The 14,152-nt window shown below is 36.6% G+C and overlaps 5 protein-coding genes across 7 annotated transcripts; all 5 read left to right on the forward strand.

Annotated features, from left to right (window-relative positions):
* The first annotated feature begins 698 nt into the window (after nucleotides 1–698).
* Nucleotides 699–3,224, forward strand: LOC18600213 (perakine reductase-like). The gene is made up of 7 exons (XM_018121380.2): nucleotides 699–859; nucleotides 1,126–1,293; nucleotides 1,433–1,636; nucleotides 1,779–1,951; nucleotides 2,201–2,297; nucleotides 2,400–2,553; nucleotides 2,649–3,224. The coding sequence occupies exons 1-7, from the start codon at nucleotides 797–799 to the stop codon at nucleotides 2,837–2,839; spliced, it is 1,050 nt and encodes a 349-aa protein (XP_017976869.2). The 5' UTR covers nucleotides 699–796; the 3' UTR covers nucleotides 2,840–3,224.
* A 1,319-nt stretch (nucleotides 3,225–4,543) lies between these two features.
* Nucleotides 4,544–7,149, forward strand: LOC18600214 (putative aldo-keto reductase 1). Its single transcript, XM_007030532.3, has 7 exons — nucleotides 4,544–4,814; nucleotides 5,118–5,285; nucleotides 5,425–5,628; nucleotides 5,771–5,943; nucleotides 6,168–6,264; nucleotides 6,372–6,525; nucleotides 6,623–7,149. Exons 1-7 carry the CDS (start codon nucleotides 4,752–4,754, stop codon nucleotides 6,814–6,816), a joined length of 1,053 nt encoding a protein of 350 aa, XP_007030594.1. The 5' UTR covers nucleotides 4,544–4,751; the 3' UTR covers nucleotides 6,817–7,149.
* Nucleotides 6,834–8,528, forward strand: LOC148762997 (perakine reductase-like). Its single transcript, XM_088806695.1, has 4 exons — nucleotides 6,834–6,925; nucleotides 7,756–7,891; nucleotides 8,007–8,160; nucleotides 8,327–8,528. The coding sequence occupies exons 1-4, from the start codon at nucleotides 6,834–6,836 to the stop codon at nucleotides 8,524–8,526; spliced, it is 582 nt and encodes a 193-aa protein (XP_088662821.1). The 3' UTR covers nucleotides 8,527–8,528.
* Nucleotides 8,529–9,188: 660 nt separating this feature from the next.
* Nucleotides 9,189–11,740, forward strand: LOC18600215 (putative aldo-keto reductase 1). Of its 3 annotated transcripts, none has more exons than XM_088806532.1 (7): nucleotides 9,189–9,372; nucleotides 9,678–9,848; nucleotides 10,047–10,250; nucleotides 10,394–10,566; nucleotides 10,719–10,854; nucleotides 10,963–11,116; nucleotides 11,214–11,740. In XM_088806532.1, the coding sequence occupies exons 1-7, from the start codon at nucleotides 9,310–9,312 to the stop codon at nucleotides 11,405–11,407; spliced, it is 1,095 nt and encodes a 364-aa protein (XP_088662658.1). In that variant the 5' UTR covers nucleotides 9,189–9,309; the 3' UTR covers nucleotides 11,408–11,740. The 3 variants fall into 3 exon arrangements, with proteins under 3 accessions (XP_088662658.1, XP_017976868.2, XP_088662659.1); XM_018121379.2 differs by having other exon boundaries at nucleotides 9,191–9,372; nucleotides 10,758–10,854; XM_088806533.1 differs by having other exon boundaries at nucleotides 9,201–9,372; nucleotides 9,678–9,783.
* A 658-nt stretch (nucleotides 11,741–12,398) lies between these two features.
* LOC108662237 (putative aldo-keto reductase 1) lies at nucleotides 12,399–13,870 on the forward strand. Its single transcript, XM_018121381.2, has 4 exons — nucleotides 12,399–12,623; nucleotides 12,847–12,943; nucleotides 13,046–13,199; nucleotides 13,295–13,870. Exons 1-4 carry the CDS (start codon nucleotides 12,451–12,453, stop codon nucleotides 13,483–13,485), a joined length of 615 nt encoding a protein of 204 aa, XP_017976870.2. The 5' UTR covers nucleotides 12,399–12,450; the 3' UTR covers nucleotides 13,486–13,870.
* Nucleotides 13,871–14,152: the final 282 nt, after the last annotated feature.

Consider the following 14,152-nt stretch of genomic DNA (forward strand, 5'->3'; position numbering starts at 1 on the left):
GGAAATGTAGAGAGGCCATTTCTTGGCAATGCAGGATTGATCTCTCTGATAACTTCACTATGCTGCTTTTTGACCAATTCTTTGTCTGATGTTAACATTTCTGGCGGTGTCATCAACAATTACAATGCATTGAATGCATGAAAAAAAGGGTTCATTGAAATGAAAGCAGAAGCCAGCATTGCTATTGAATGCATGTACTTTCTTGGTTTTTCTGTCTTTGCTTAGTTGCCAGCAATCTTCCAATGATTATGGTAGTTGTTAAGAGCACTATTTAAGATGCTATTAATGAATATGCCTTATTTAATGCTATGATTAATTCTTCTTGATATTCTTTTTCCTCTCTATACAACCTTCTGCAATCATATAACACAAACCATTGCATCCAGTGGAAGAAAATTTTGGCAAAAATATTTTTGGCTTCCATGGTCTGAAGAAAAAAGGAGGAAATATAGCAGCTCATTTCTTGGGAAGGCAGGGTTCTTTTTATCTGATAACCTGACTATTCTGCATTTTTGACTAATTCTTCGCCTTTTGATATTGACAGTTCTTGGAACATAATTTTCAATGTTTCAACAAAGTACTCAAAAAGAATGACATATGGGGTGACATATTTATGACATGTTTAGTGGCGTCACCAAGTTAACAGATAATTCAACTCAAAATCAAGATTCTATATATAAAAGGCTCCTGCTAATTTGCACTAAAATTGCACTTAGCCATTACTGGTTTTTGAGCTGTAAGCTAACAAGAGTAGCCTCAGTTCAATAACACAAGAACATTAAAAAAGGAACAGACGATGGCTGAGAAGCAGCAGAGAATCCAGATTCCTAGAGTGAAGCTGGGAAAGCAAGGACTTGAGGTTAGATTTTGTTCTTCTTAGAGTAGTCAACAGAAGGGTTGTTATTAATCTTTACAAGTGTTCCTCAATTTTTACTTGAACTGCTGATATACAGAATGTAAGATACAGGATATTCTGATTCTACTCTCTTGAAAATAATTTGGAATTCAACTTCTTTTACCTCAATCAGAACTTAACTTTCAATCAAATTCACACGTTTTCTTTCCCAGAACAGTATCTGCAGCCTACCTGTCTCATTTCTGTTGTAAAATCCACTGTTTTTGCAGGTTTCCAAGTTGGGGTTTGGCTGTTTGGGACTTTCTGGAACCTACAATGATCCTTTCCCTGATGATGTTGGCATATCGATCATCAAGCATGCTTTCGATAGAGGAATCACTTTCTTCGATACATCAGATATCTATGGACCCAAAACTAATGAAATACTGGTTGGAAAGGTAGCATGCTTGGTCAAATTGTCTAGAGTACTTTCAAGTTGAATAGCAACAGCTTCCTGATTTTGCTTTTAAATGGGAATTCATTGTTCTTGGCTTGTCAAAGTGATTCATGAATATGTGAAACCAATATTTTTTGCAGGCATTGAAGCAGCTACCGCGAGAGAAGGTGCAATTAGCCACAAAATTTGGTATTGCAAAATGGGATGCTACTGGTGTCACCGTAAACGGTACTCCTGAATATGTCCGTGCCTCTGTTGAGGCTAGCCTTAAGCGCCTTGATGTGGAATACATTGATCTCTACTATCAGCACAGGGTCGACACCACCACTCCAATAGAGGATACCGTAAGTGCTGGAGCAGAGACCGTCAAAGATTTATTACTTCCATAGATTTTCCTTATTTCCATACTCTCCTTAATTGTGCGGCTATGATCTTTAGCTGGTTGAACTTATAGTTAAGCTATCTGCATTTCACTTTCTTTCTTAGATGGGTGAACTTAAGAAGTTGGTGGAGGAAGGGAAAATAAAGTACATTGGTTTATCTGAAGCTAGCCCTGAAACTATAACGAGAGCACACGCGGTTCATCCCATAACTGCTGTACAAATGGAGTGGTCGCTTTGGACTCGTGAAATTGAGGAAGAAATAGTCCCCCTTTGCAGGTTTCTGCTTGTATCTTGAATCATTAGAAGTTAGAAAAAGTAAAGGTTACTTGAAATTAGAAAAAGTAAAGGTTACTTGAAATTCGAAGTTCAAACTCTAAACTAGATAGTCATTTTCATTTCCCAAGTTACATGTTGTTTGAGTACTGGACTTGAGACTCAATAAACTGAGGCTATCAGCAATTACTCCTTGTACTGCTGCAAGCCAAAGCATGAGAAATGCCTATTTAAATGTGGTCACCTATGCAGGCAACTGGGAATTGGGATTGTTCCATACAGCCCTCTTGGTCATGGTTTCTTTGGTGGCAGAGCAGTTGAGGAAAGTGTGCCCGCAAATAGTGTTCTGGTACGGGAACTCATCTATTTTTGGCTTTAACCTATCCTTAATCTTGTCTAATGACAAGCCTTCAAACTGTTAGCTTGATTGACCGATTGCCAACTTCTACAGGGAATTCTCCCAAGGTTTCAAAGCGAAAACTTGGAAAGAAACAAGATCTTATATCTGAAAGTAAAGAAGTTGGCTGAGAAGCATGGATGTACCCCTGCACAACTTGCACTTGCCTGGGTTCTTCATCAAGGAGATGATGTAGTACCTATTCCTGGTAAGTCCACGTTCTGTAATTGTCAACATCCACTATTATCTTCTTGATAGCCTGCAGATATTTCAACAAAAAAGACCCTTTTTCACATTTTGTAGGAACAACCAAGATCAAAAATCTTGATAGCAACATTGATTCACTGAGGTTGAAGCTCACTGAAGAAGATTTAAAAGAGATTAGTGATGTGATCCCCATAAATGAGGTAGCAGGGTGTAGAACGCTGGATAGTTTTTTTCAGGTCAGTTGGAAATTCGCCAATACACCGCCAAAGGAGAACAAGAATTCATAATCTGACAGTAGCAGCATGTGAAGAACAAGTGAAGAGCTTTAGCTTAGAGTGCAAAACGATGGCGTTTCTTCATCAGAAGTTCTAAGTTTTCAAAGTGTGCCGTTTTACTTCTTTTATGTTTTAAGTTTGTAGTACTTAAAATGATGTTGCTCATGTCGTTTTTAGCTTTGCTTAGTTAAGTCCTATACGCTTCATTATAGTGTCGTTTTTGAGTCTGTTTTAAGGCTTAACAGCCATGGCTTTCTGTTTCAATTTTTTACTGTTGGTGGTCATTGGTTTGTGTGTAGTTTGTTGCTGTGATCCGATTTGTCAGGAAATGTTTTTGAATTGTTAGAGTATATATACAGGAAATGAAATGAAATGAAGAGCTTCTTCCAGTAAGAAATTTTCTGTTCATATTCTCTGAAATTCAGACTTCTCTGTTTTTAAGCTTTGTTATTTTCGTTGCTTAGCTTTGCAGCTTAGCTTTTAATTTTCTTCATAGATTTTAAGTTGAAGTAATTATGGATGCAAAGAGTGCAGCAAAACATGTGTCGATGTAAGGCTTGCTTTGAAGACCAAGCAAAGACAAAGACATCGAGGGCAGTCATACTTTTGATTTCTGTGTTGACAGATTACTTTTTTTTCTCTCAGCAATTGACAGATTACTTGTATTAGTGTATCTGTCAGTAAGGCATGGTTAGGCATGAGATTGGTTGGTCTTTTGTGTATTTCAGTGTACAAGCTTGACTAGGAAGCCATTTGTTTTCATTTATAATAATCAATGAAAGAAAGACAAGGCACATGTAGCCTTTCACATTGCAATTTTATCTATCTCTCGTTCTCTCTCTCTCTGCTCTTTCTTCTATGTTGCAGCAATAACTACTGATCTATTGCAGCAACCTTATGCCTTAAATACAAATTACAACAACATGGTTTTGGTTAATGGACTCTCCCGCAACTGAGGCTATAGAAAGACTAGAAGTTTGCAGTCAGTTACTAAGCTTGCATTAAAAAAGGGTTTATTGAAAAGAAAGCAGGAGTCAGCATTGCTGTTGAATTCATGTACTTGCTTGGTTTTTCTGTCTTTGCTTAGTTGCCAGCAATCTTCCAATGGTTATAGTAGTTATTGAGAACACTGTTTAAGATGCTATTTTAATAAATATGCTCTGTTTAATGCTACGATTAATTCTTCTTGATATTCTTTTTCCTTTCTTTATAACTTGCTGCAACCATATAACACAAACCATTGCATATCCTGGAAGAAAATTTTGGCAAATAAATAAATAAATAAAAAGAAAAATTGCAAAAGGCACCATTGGTATATTTCATATGATGTACTATAGTCTGCTCTAATATTAATCATACGATATTTATAACAGTGTACAATACCATCCTAAACAAACAGCTCACTATATTTTTTCCAATGATATTCATGCAGTTATACCAATACGCGCATATTTCATTAGTGAATTCTGTTAACAAAATTTTTTAGTTTCATGGTCTGAATGAAAAAGTAGGAAACAGAGCAGCATATCTCTTGGCAAAGTCGGGTTATTTTCATATCGGATTAACATTTTTTTGGTACATTTTCTATCTGACACCATGACTATTCTGCACTTTTGACTAAGTATTTGCCTTTTGATAGTAACAGTTCTTGGAACACAATTTACAATGTTTCAGCACAGTAGTCAAAAAGAATGACATACGGGGTGACATACTTAGAATTGATGACCTGCTTAGTGGCGTCACCAAGTGACAGACAATTCAACTCCAAATCAAGATTCTGGATACAAAGCTGCTAATATTTTCACTCTGCAAGTATACTTGGCAGTCTGCTAAATCTTTTATTAGTTACTGGTGTTCTTGGAGCTGTACGCTAACAAGAGAAGCCTCGGTTCAGTAACACAAGAACATAAAGAAGGAACAGAAGATGGCTGAGGAGCAGCAGAGATTTCAGATTCCTAGAGTGAAACTGGGAAATCAAGGACTTGAGGTTAGATTTTGTTCTTCTTAGAATAGTCAAGAAAAGGGTTGTTTAGGAGTTGCATATAGAATGTTTTTGAGGTCATAACTGATAAGCCCTGAATTTTTATATTCTTTACAACTGTTCCTTGGTTTTGGGTTGAACTGCTGATACACAGAATGTAAGATACTGGATTTTTTGATTCTACTCTGTAAAAAACATGCTAGAACTCAACTTTTTTAACTCAATCAGAATTTAACCTTTTCAATCAGATTCACACGATTTCTTTGTCTACCTGTCTCATTTCTGTTGTAAAATCCACTGTTTCTGTAGGTTTCCAAGTTAGGGTTTGGCTGTATGGGACTTTCTGGAGCCTACAATGATCCTCTCCCTGATGATGTTGGCATATCGATCATCAAGCACGCTTTCGATAGAGGAATCACTTTCTTCGATACATCCGATATCTATGGACCCAAAACTAATGAAGTACTGGTTGGAAAGGTAACATGCTTGGTCAAATTGTCTAGAGTACTTTCAAGTTGAATAGCAACAGCTTCCTGATTTTGCTTTTAAATGGGAATTCATTGTTCTTGGCTTGTCAAAAGAATTCATGAATCTGTGAAACCAATACTTTTTCCAGGGATTGAAGCAGCTACCGCGAGAGAAGGTGCAGTTAGCCACAAAATTTGGTTTTGCGAAAATGGAAGCTACTGGTGTCACCGTAAACGGTACTCCTGAATATGTCCGTGCCTCTGTTGAGGCTAGCCTTAAGCGCCTTGATGTGGAATACATTGATCTCTACTATCAGCACAGGGTCGACACCACCACTCCAATAGAGGATACCGTAAGTGCTGGAGCAGAAACCGTCAAAGATTTATTACTTCCATAGATTTTCCTTATTTCCATACTCTCCTTAATTGTGCGGCTATGATCTTTAGCTGGTTGAACTTATAGTTAAGCTATCTGCATTTCACTTTCTTTCTTAGATGGGTGAACTTAAGAAGTTGGTGGAGGAAGGGAAAATAAAGTACATTGGTTTATCTGAAGCTAGCCCTGAAACTATAACGAGAGCACACGCGGTTCATCCCATAACTGCTGTACAAATGGAGTGGTCCCTCTGGACTCGTGACATTGAGGAAGAAATAGTCCCCCTTTGCAGGTTTCTTCTTGTATCTTGAATCATTAGAACTAAAAAAACAGTAAAGTGTACTGGAAATTCGAAGTTTGAACTTTAAACTTGATAGTCGTTTTCATTTCCTAAGTTACATGTTGTTTGAGTACTGGACTTGAGACTCAATAAACTGAGGCTATCAACAATTACTCTTTGTACTGCTGCAAGCCAAAGCATGAGAAATGCCTATCTAAACATGTTCACCTATGCAGGCAACTTGGAATTGGGATTGTTCCATATAGCCCTCTTGGTCGGGGTTTCTTTGGTGGCAGAGCAGTTGAGGAAAGTGTGCCTGCAAATAGTTTTCTGGTATGGAAACTCATCTATTTATGGCTCTAGCTACCCTTAATCTTGTACAATGACAAGCCTTTCTAACCGGTAGCTTGGTTGACCGATTGCCAACTTCTACTCTTAAGAGATTTTTCCCAAGGTTTCAAGGAGAAAACTTTGACAGAAACAAGATCTTATATCTGAAAGTAAAGAAGATGGCTGAGAAGCATGGATGTACCACTGCACAACTTGCACTTGCCTGGGTTCTTCATCAAGGAGATGATGTAGTACCTATTCCTGGTAAGTCCACATTCTGTAATTTTCAACATCCACTTTCCCCTTCTTGATAGCCCGCAGATATTTCAACCAACAAGGCCCTTTCTTTCTCATTTTGTAGGAACAACAAAGACAAAAAATCTTGATGGCAACATTGATTCACTGAGGGTGAAGCTCACAGAAGAAGATTTACAAGAGATTTGTGATGTGATCCCCATTAATGAGGTAGGAGGCGCTCGTATGCCGGATGGTTTAAGTCATCTGACGTGGAAGTTTGCTAACACACCACCAAAGGATAGCAAGATTTCAACTTAAATTAAACTGAACGATGGATGCAAAATCTGCAGCAGAATATGATGTTTTTGGTGAATGGACTCTCTCCATCAACGGAAACTATTGAAAGACTAGAAGTTTGTGTTGATGAGTTAGTAAGCTTTGGATACAATAATAAAGGGTTGTAGTTGGCATTGTAGCTTTGCCGTTGAATGCTTATCAGAGAAAGAATGCATTTACTTGTATTGTTTTTCTGTCTGTGCATTGTTGGTGGTAATCCCCAATGCTTTTAATTGTCAACGGCAAAGGTTAAGATGCTGTATAAGAACTATGTTTTTATTTAGTGCTCTAATAATATAATTCATCTTGGTCTCATCTTTTTTCTCATTTTAACTTAGATATCTATATATTTTCGTAAGTGATTTCTGTAATAAATTAAACCCAAAACATAAACAGGAAAGATAAATGTAAATAAAAAAGGTAAATTCAAAAAATATATATACAATAAAAACAAAAAACAATTAAATTTTATTGACATGATTTTTTTTGTATATACAACACAATTGAGATAAAATGAACACAACTTTTATTATATATACGTGACCAAAAAATCATGTCATGACTCAACTTCTCTTATATATATGGCTCAATCTAGACTTGTGATCAACAAAGGACCACATTAGTATTTTTAATATCTTAGCATGATGATGCATGTCATCACATAATGAACTTCATATCAACAAGTTATGATACATCAATTTGATCAAAATCTCACGTCAATATTCTTAACGATAAAATTTAATAGTGTTAATATTAAAAATTTTAAATTAATAAATTAAAAAAGTATAATAACTTAATTTACATGAATTATTATTCAAGATTAAATCCATATTGTATAATTTTGCATCTTAGATTCTTTTTGTTGAAATGCCAAGTGACAAGCTCCTATTGAACAATAACCTTCTACTTCTTGAAACAAAGACGTGAGAAATGCGTAATTAAATGTGTTCCCCAATGTAGGGAACTTAGGATTGGGATAGTTCCATATAGCCCTCTTGGTCGCGGTTTCTTTGGTGGCAGGGCGGTTGTGGAGAGTGTGCCTGCAAATAGTTTTCTGGTATGGAAACTCATCAATTTATGGCTTTAATCTACACTCAATCTTGATAGCTTGTTTTTCCATAAAAAATAAGGGCACCTTTTTGACTGATTGGCAACTTCTTCTTTAAGAGTAGACATATTACCCAAGGTTTCAAGGAGAAAACTTGGACAGAAACAAGAACTTATATTTGCAAATGGAGAAGTTGGCACAATATCATGGATGTACCCCTGCACAACTAATTCTTGGCTGGGTTCTTCATCAAGGGAATGATGTAGCACCTATTCCCGGTTAGTCACATTCTGTATGTATGCTCTTAGATAGCAGACAATACAGATATTTCAACTACATCACATCAGAATTGACATAATTTACAAGTACATATCATAAATTTGCCTTGTTTGTTATGTTGCATTAGAAATATGACTTTTGACCCTCGGTTACATGTTCTTGTAGGTACGACCAAGATCAAAAATCTTGATAGCAACATTGATTCTCTAACAGTGAAGCTCACAGAAGAAGATTTAAAGGAGATCACTGATGTGGTTCCCATAAACGAGGTAGCAGGGCCTGGAACGCTGGATAGTTTTTTTCAGGTCTCATGGAAATTCGCTAATACACCCCCAAAGGAGAAACAAGATTTTAAGTTAAAGTAATTATGGATGCAAAGCCTGTAGCAAAACATGATGCTTTTGGTTAATGTACTCTCCTGCAACCGAGGCTATAGAAAGCCTACAAGTTTGTACTGATTTACTAAGCTTACCTTTAAAAAGGGTTCACTTATAACCAGGCTACTAGCTGTGCTGTCGAATGCATGTGCTTGCTTGGTTTTTCTGTCGTTTCTTAGTTGCCGGCAATTTTCCAATGGTTATTGTAGTTGTTACAACACTGTCTAAGAAGCTATTTTAATAAATATGCTTTTATTTAGTGCTATGATTTATTCTTCTTGATATTCTTTTTCCTCTCTATGTAACCTGCTGCAACCATAATAACAGAAACCATTGCATCTACCGGAAGAAGAATTTGGCAAAAAAAAAATATTTTTTTCATTGTGACTTCCATGGTCTGAAGGAAATAGTAGGAAATATAGCAGCTCATCTTGGCAATGCAGGGTTATTTTTTTTATCTGATAACATGACTATTCTGCATTTTTGACTAATTCTTTGCCTTTTGAAAGTAACAGTTCTTGGAACATAATTTTCACTGTTTCAACAAAGTATTCCAAAAGAATGACATGTGGGGTGACATGTTTACTGGCATCACCAAGTTGATAGACAATTCAACTTAAAATCAAGATTCTGGATATAAGGCTGCTACTATTTATGCACAACAAGGACACTTGGCCGTCTACTAGATCGTTTATTAGTTACTGGTTTTTGAGCTGTAAGCTAACAAGAGAAGCCTCAGCTCAATAACACAACATAAAAAGGGAACAGAAGATGGTTGAGGAGCAGCAGAGAACTCAAATTCCTAGAATGAAACTGGGAAATCAAGGACTTGAGGTTAGATTTTGTTCTTCTTAAGAGTAGTCAAGAGAAGGGTTGTTATGAGTTGCATATAGAATGTTTATGAGGTGATAAGCCCTGAATTTTTATTAATCTTTACAACCGTTCCTCAGTTTTTGGTTGAACTGCTGATATGCAGTATGTAAGGTACTGGATATTCTGATTCTACTCTCCTAAAAACATGCTAGGACTCAACTTTTTAAACTCAATCAGAATTTAACTTTCCATCAAGTTCACACGATTTCTTTCCCAGAACACTATTTTCTAACGCTCTCGTTTCTGAGAATCCACTGTTTATGTAGGTTTCCAAGTTGGGGTTTGGCTGCGCGGAACTTTCTGTTGTAGCCTACGGTGATCCTCTCCCTGATGATGTTGGCATATCGATCATCAAGCATGCTTTTGATAGAGGTATCACTTTCTTCGATACATCAGATAGCTATGGACCCAAAACTAATGAAATACTGGTTGGAAAGGTAACATGCTTGGTCAAATTGTCTAAAGTACTTTCAAGTTGAATTGCAACAGCTTCCTGATTTTGCTTTTAAATGGGAATCCAAACCCTTAAATAAATGCATTTTTGTTTTATCACATTGATATGATTCTAATTGTTACTGCTCTTGAGTTGTTAACGAAATTCATGAATCTCTGAAGCCAATATTTCTTTTCTCCAGGCATTGAAGCAGCTACCGCGAGAGAAGGTGCAGTTAGCCACAAAATTTGGTATTGCAAAAAGGGATGCTACTGGTGTCATTGTAAATGGTACTCCTGAATATGTCCGCACCTCTGTTGAGGCTAGCCTGAAGCGCCTTGATGTGGAATACATTGATCTCTACTATCAGCACAGGGTCGACACCACCACTCCTATAGAGGATACTGTAAGAGCTGGAGCAGAAAGCATCAAAGATTTATTTCTTCCATAGATTTCCTTATTTCCATACTCTCTTATTAATTGCGGGGCTATCATCTTTAGCTGGTTGAACTTAAAGTTAAGCTATTTGGATTTAACTTTCTTTCTTAGATGGGTGAACTCAAGAAGTTGGTGGAAGAAGGGAAAATAAAGTACATTGGTTTATCTGAAGCTAGCCCCGAAACTATAAAGAGAGCACATGCGGCTCATCCCATAACTGCTGTACAAATGGAGTGGTCGCTCTGGACTCGTGACATTGAGGAAGAAATAGTCCCCCTTTGCAGGTTTCTTCTTGTATCTTGAAGCATTAGAACTAAAAAAACAGTAAAAGTTACTTGAAATTCAAAGTTCGAACCCTTAACTTGATAGTCATTTTCATTTCCCAAATTATACGTTGTTTGAGTACTGGTCTTGAGACTCACCTATGCAATCCAAGGCATGAGATATGCCTATTTAAATGTCTTCATTTATGCAGGCAACTCGGAATTGGGATTGTTCCATACAGCCCTCTTGGTCGTGGTTTCTTTGGTGGCAAAGCAGTTGATGAAAGTGTGCCTGCAGATAGTTTTCTGGTATGGGAACTCATCTATTAATGGCTTTAACCTATCTTTAATCTTGTATAAAGACAAGCCTTTCTAACCGGTAGCTTGGTTGACCGATTGCCAACTTCTACTTTTAAGAGATTGTTCCCAAGGTTTCAAGGAGAAAACTTTGACAGAAACAAGATCTTATATCTGAAAGTAAAGAAGATGGCTGAGAAGCATGGATGTACCACTGCACAACTTGCACTTGCCTGGGTTCTTCATCAAGGAAATGATGTAGTACCTATTCCTGGTAAGTCCACATTCTGTAATTTTCAACATCCACTTTCCCCTTCTTGATAGCCCGCAGATATTTCAACCAACAAGGCCCTTTCTTTCTCATTTTGTAGGAACAACAAAGACAAAAAATCTTGATGGCAACATTGATTCACTGAGGGTGAAGCTCACAGAAGAAGATTTACAAGAGATTTGTGATGTGATCCCCATTAATGAGGTAGCAGGCGCTCGTATGCCGGATGGTTTAAGTCATCTGACGTGGAAGTTTGCTAACACACCACCAAAGGATAGCAAGATTTCAACTTAAATTAAACTGAACGATGGATGCAAAGTCTGCAGCAGAATATGATGTTTTTGGTGAATGGACTCTCTCCATCAACGGAAACTATTGAAAGACTAGTAGTTTGTGTTGAAAAGTTAGTAAGCTTTGGATACAATAATGAAGGGCTGTAGTTGGCATTGTAGCTTTGCCGTTGAATGCTTATCAGAGAAAGAATGCATTTACTTGTATTGTTTTTCTGTCTGTGCTTTGTTGGTGGTAATCCCCAATGCTTATGGTTGTCAACAGCAAAGGTTAAGATGCTGTATAAGAACTATGTTTTTATTTAGTGCTCTAATAATATAATTCATCTTGATCTCATCTTTTTTCTCATTTTAACTTAGATATCTATACATTTTCGTAAGTGATTTCTGTAATAAATTAAACCTAAAGCATAAACACAAAAGATAAATTAACAAAATATATATACATTAAAAAGAGAAAACAACTAAATTTTATTGATGTGATTTTTTTAGTATATACAACACAATTGAGATGAAATAAGTACGACTTTTATTATATACACGTGATCAAAAAATCATGCCATGACTCAACTTCTCTTATATTTATGGCTCAACCGAAACTCGTGATCAACAAATGACCTCGTTAGTATTTTTAGTATCTTAGCATGATGAAGCATATTAGTCACGTAACGAACGTCGTATAAGCAATATATGATATATCAACTTGATCAAAATCTCACGTCAATATTCTTAACAATGAAATTTAATGGTGTTAATATTAAAAATTTAAGTTAATAAATTGAAAAAGTACAATAACTTAATTTACATGAATTATTATTCAAAATTAAATCCATATTGCATAATTTTGCATTTTAGATTCACCTTTTGTTGAAATGCCAAGTGACAAGCTCCTATTGAACAATAACCTTCTGCCCTTCAGTTAAAAGTTGTTTACCTCTTTCCTTCCCGTCAATCTCAAGTTTTCAAACCTTTTCCAACTTCCAACACATTCATCTTTAGCTGGTTGAACTTAAAGTTAAGCTATTTGGATTTAACTTTCTTTCTTAGATGGGTGAACTCAAGAAGTTGGTGGAAGAAGGGAAAATAAAGTACATTGGTTTATCTGAAGCTAGCCCTGAAACTATAAAGAGAGCACATGCGGTTCATCCCATAACTGCAGTACAAATGGAATGGTCGCTTTGGACTCGTGAAATTGAGGAAGGAATAGTCCCCCTTTGCAGGTTTCTGCTTGTATCTTGAATCATTAGAAGTTAGAAAAAGTAAAGGTTACTTGAAATTCGAAGTTCAAACTCTAAACTAGATAGTCATTTTCATTTCCCAAGTTACATGTTGTTTGAGTACTGGACTTGAGACTCAATAAACTGAGGCTATCAGCAATTACTCCTTGTACTGCTGCAAGCCAAAGCATGAGAAATGCCTATTTAAATGTGGTCACCTATGCAGGCAACTGGGAATTGGGATTGTTCCATACAGCCCTCTTGGTCATGGTTTCTTTGGTGGCAGAGCAGTTGAGGAAAGTGTGCCCGCAAATAGTGTTCTGGTACGGGAACTCATCTATTTTTGGCTTTAACCTATCCTTAATCTTGTCTAATGACAAGCCTTCAAACTGTTAGCTTGGTTGACCGATTGCCAACTTCTACAGGGAATTCTCCCAAGGTTTCAAAGCGAAAACTTGGAAAGAAACAAGATCTTATATCTGAAAGTAAAGAAGTTGGCTGAGAAGCATGGATGTACCCCTGCACAACTTGCACTTGACTGGGTTCTTCATCAAGGAGATGATGTAGTACCTATTCCTGGTAAGTCCACGTTCTGCAATTGTCAACATCCACTATTATCTTCTTGATAGCCTGCAGATATTTCAACAAAAAAGACCCTTTTTCACATTTTGTAGGAACAACCAAGATCAAAAATCTTGATAGCAACATTGATTCACTCAGGTTGAAGCTCACTGAAGAAGATTTAAAAGAGATTAGTGATGTGATCCCCATAAATGAGGTAGCAGGGTGTAGAACGCTGGATAGTTTTTTTCAGGTCAGTTGGAAATTCGCCAATACACCGCCAAAGGAGAACAAGAATTCATAATCTGACACTAGCAGCATGTGAAGAACAAGTGAAGAGCTTCAGCTTAGAGTGCAAAACGATGGCGTTTCTTCATCAGAAGTTCTAAGTTTTCAAAGTGTGCCGTTTTACTTCTTTTATGTTTTAAGTTTGTAGTACTTAAAATGATGTTGCTCATGTCGTTTTTAGCTTGGCTTAGTTAAGTCCTATACGCTTCATTATAGTGTCGTTTTTGAGTCTGTTTTAAGGCTTAACAGCCATGGCTTTCTGTTTCAATTTTTTACTGTTGGTGGTCATTGGTTTGTGTGTAGTTTGTTGCTGTGATCCGATTTGTCAGGAAATGTTTTTGAATTGTTAGAGTATATATACAGGAAATGAAATGAAATGAAGAGCTTCTTCCAGTAAGAAATTTTCTGTTCATATTCACTGAAATTCAGACTTCTCTGTTTTTAAGCTTTGTTATTTTCGTTGCTTAGCTTTGCAGCTTAGCTTTCAATTTTCTTCAAAGATTTTAAGTTGAAGTAATTATGGATGCAAAGAGTGCAGCAAAACATGTGTCGATGTAAGGCTTGCTTTGAAGACCAAGCAAAGACAAAGACATTGAGGGCAGTCATACTTCTGATTTCTGTGTTGACAGATTACTTTTTTTTCTTTCAGCAATTGACAGATTACTTGTATTAGTGTATCTGTC

This window comes from Theobroma cacao, chromosome 5, assembly GCF_053813885.1.
Source record: "Theobroma cacao isolate CCN51 chromosome 5, ASM5381388v1, whole genome shotgun sequence".
Taxonomy (NCBI): Eukaryota; Viridiplantae; Streptophyta; class Magnoliopsida; order Malvales; family Malvaceae; genus Theobroma; species Theobroma cacao.

Bases quoted from the DNA above. Each gene is read 5' to 3' on its own strand.
- LOC18600215 (XM_088806532.1), top strand. From the start codon at position 9,310: ATGGTTGAGGAGCAGCAGAGAACTCAAATTCCTAGAATGAAACTGGGA. The intron at 9,373-9,677 runs GTTAGATTTTGT...CTGTTTATGTAG, and splicing joins TGGGAAATCAAGGACTTGAG to GTTTCCAAGTTGGGGTTTGG. The intron at 10,567-10,718 runs GTTTCTTCTTGT...ATGCAATCCAAG, and splicing joins GAAATAGTCCCCCTTTGCAG to GCATGAGATATGCCTATTTA.
- LOC18600213 (XM_018121380.2), top strand. From the start codon at position 797: ATGGCTGAGAAGCAGCAGAGAATCCAGATTCCTAGAGTGAAGCTGGGA. The intron at 1,952-2,200 runs GTTTCTGCTTGT...TCACCTATGCAG, and splicing joins GAAATAGTCCCCCTTTGCAG to GCAACTGGGAATTGGGATTG. The intron at 2,298-2,399 runs GTACGGGAACTC...CAACTTCTACAG, and splicing joins TGCCCGCAAATAGTGTTCTG to GGAATTCTCCCAAGGTTTCA.
- LOC148762997 (XM_088806695.1), top strand. From the start codon at position 6,834: ATGCAAAATCTGCAGCAGAATATGATGTTTTTGGTGAATGGACTCTCT. The intron at 7,892-8,006 runs GTATGGAAACTC...CTTTAAGAGTAG, and splicing joins TGCCTGCAAATAGTTTTCTG to ACATATTACCCAAGGTTTCA. The intron at 8,161-8,326 runs GTTAGTCACATT...ATGTTCTTGTAG, and splicing joins TGATGTAGCACCTATTCCCG to GTACGACCAAGATCAAAAAT.
- LOC18600214 (XM_007030532.3), top strand. From the start codon at position 4,752: ATGGCTGAGGAGCAGCAGAGATTTCAGATTCCTAGAGTGAAACTGGGA. The intron at 5,286-5,424 runs GTAACATGCTTG...TACTTTTTCCAG, and splicing joins ATGAAGTACTGGTTGGAAAG to GGATTGAAGCAGCTACCGCG. The intron at 6,526-6,622 runs GTAAGTCCACAT...CTCATTTTGTAG, and splicing joins TGATGTAGTACCTATTCCTG to GAACAACAAAGACAAAAAAT.
- LOC108662237 (XM_018121381.2), top strand. From the start codon at position 12,451: ATGGGTGAACTCAAGAAGTTGGTGGAAGAAGGGAAAATAAAGTACATT. The intron at 12,624-12,846 runs GTTTCTGCTTGT...TCACCTATGCAG, and splicing joins GGAATAGTCCCCCTTTGCAG to GCAACTGGGAATTGGGATTG. The intron at 12,944-13,045 runs GTACGGGAACTC...CAACTTCTACAG, and splicing joins TGCCCGCAAATAGTGTTCTG to GGAATTCTCCCAAGGTTTCA.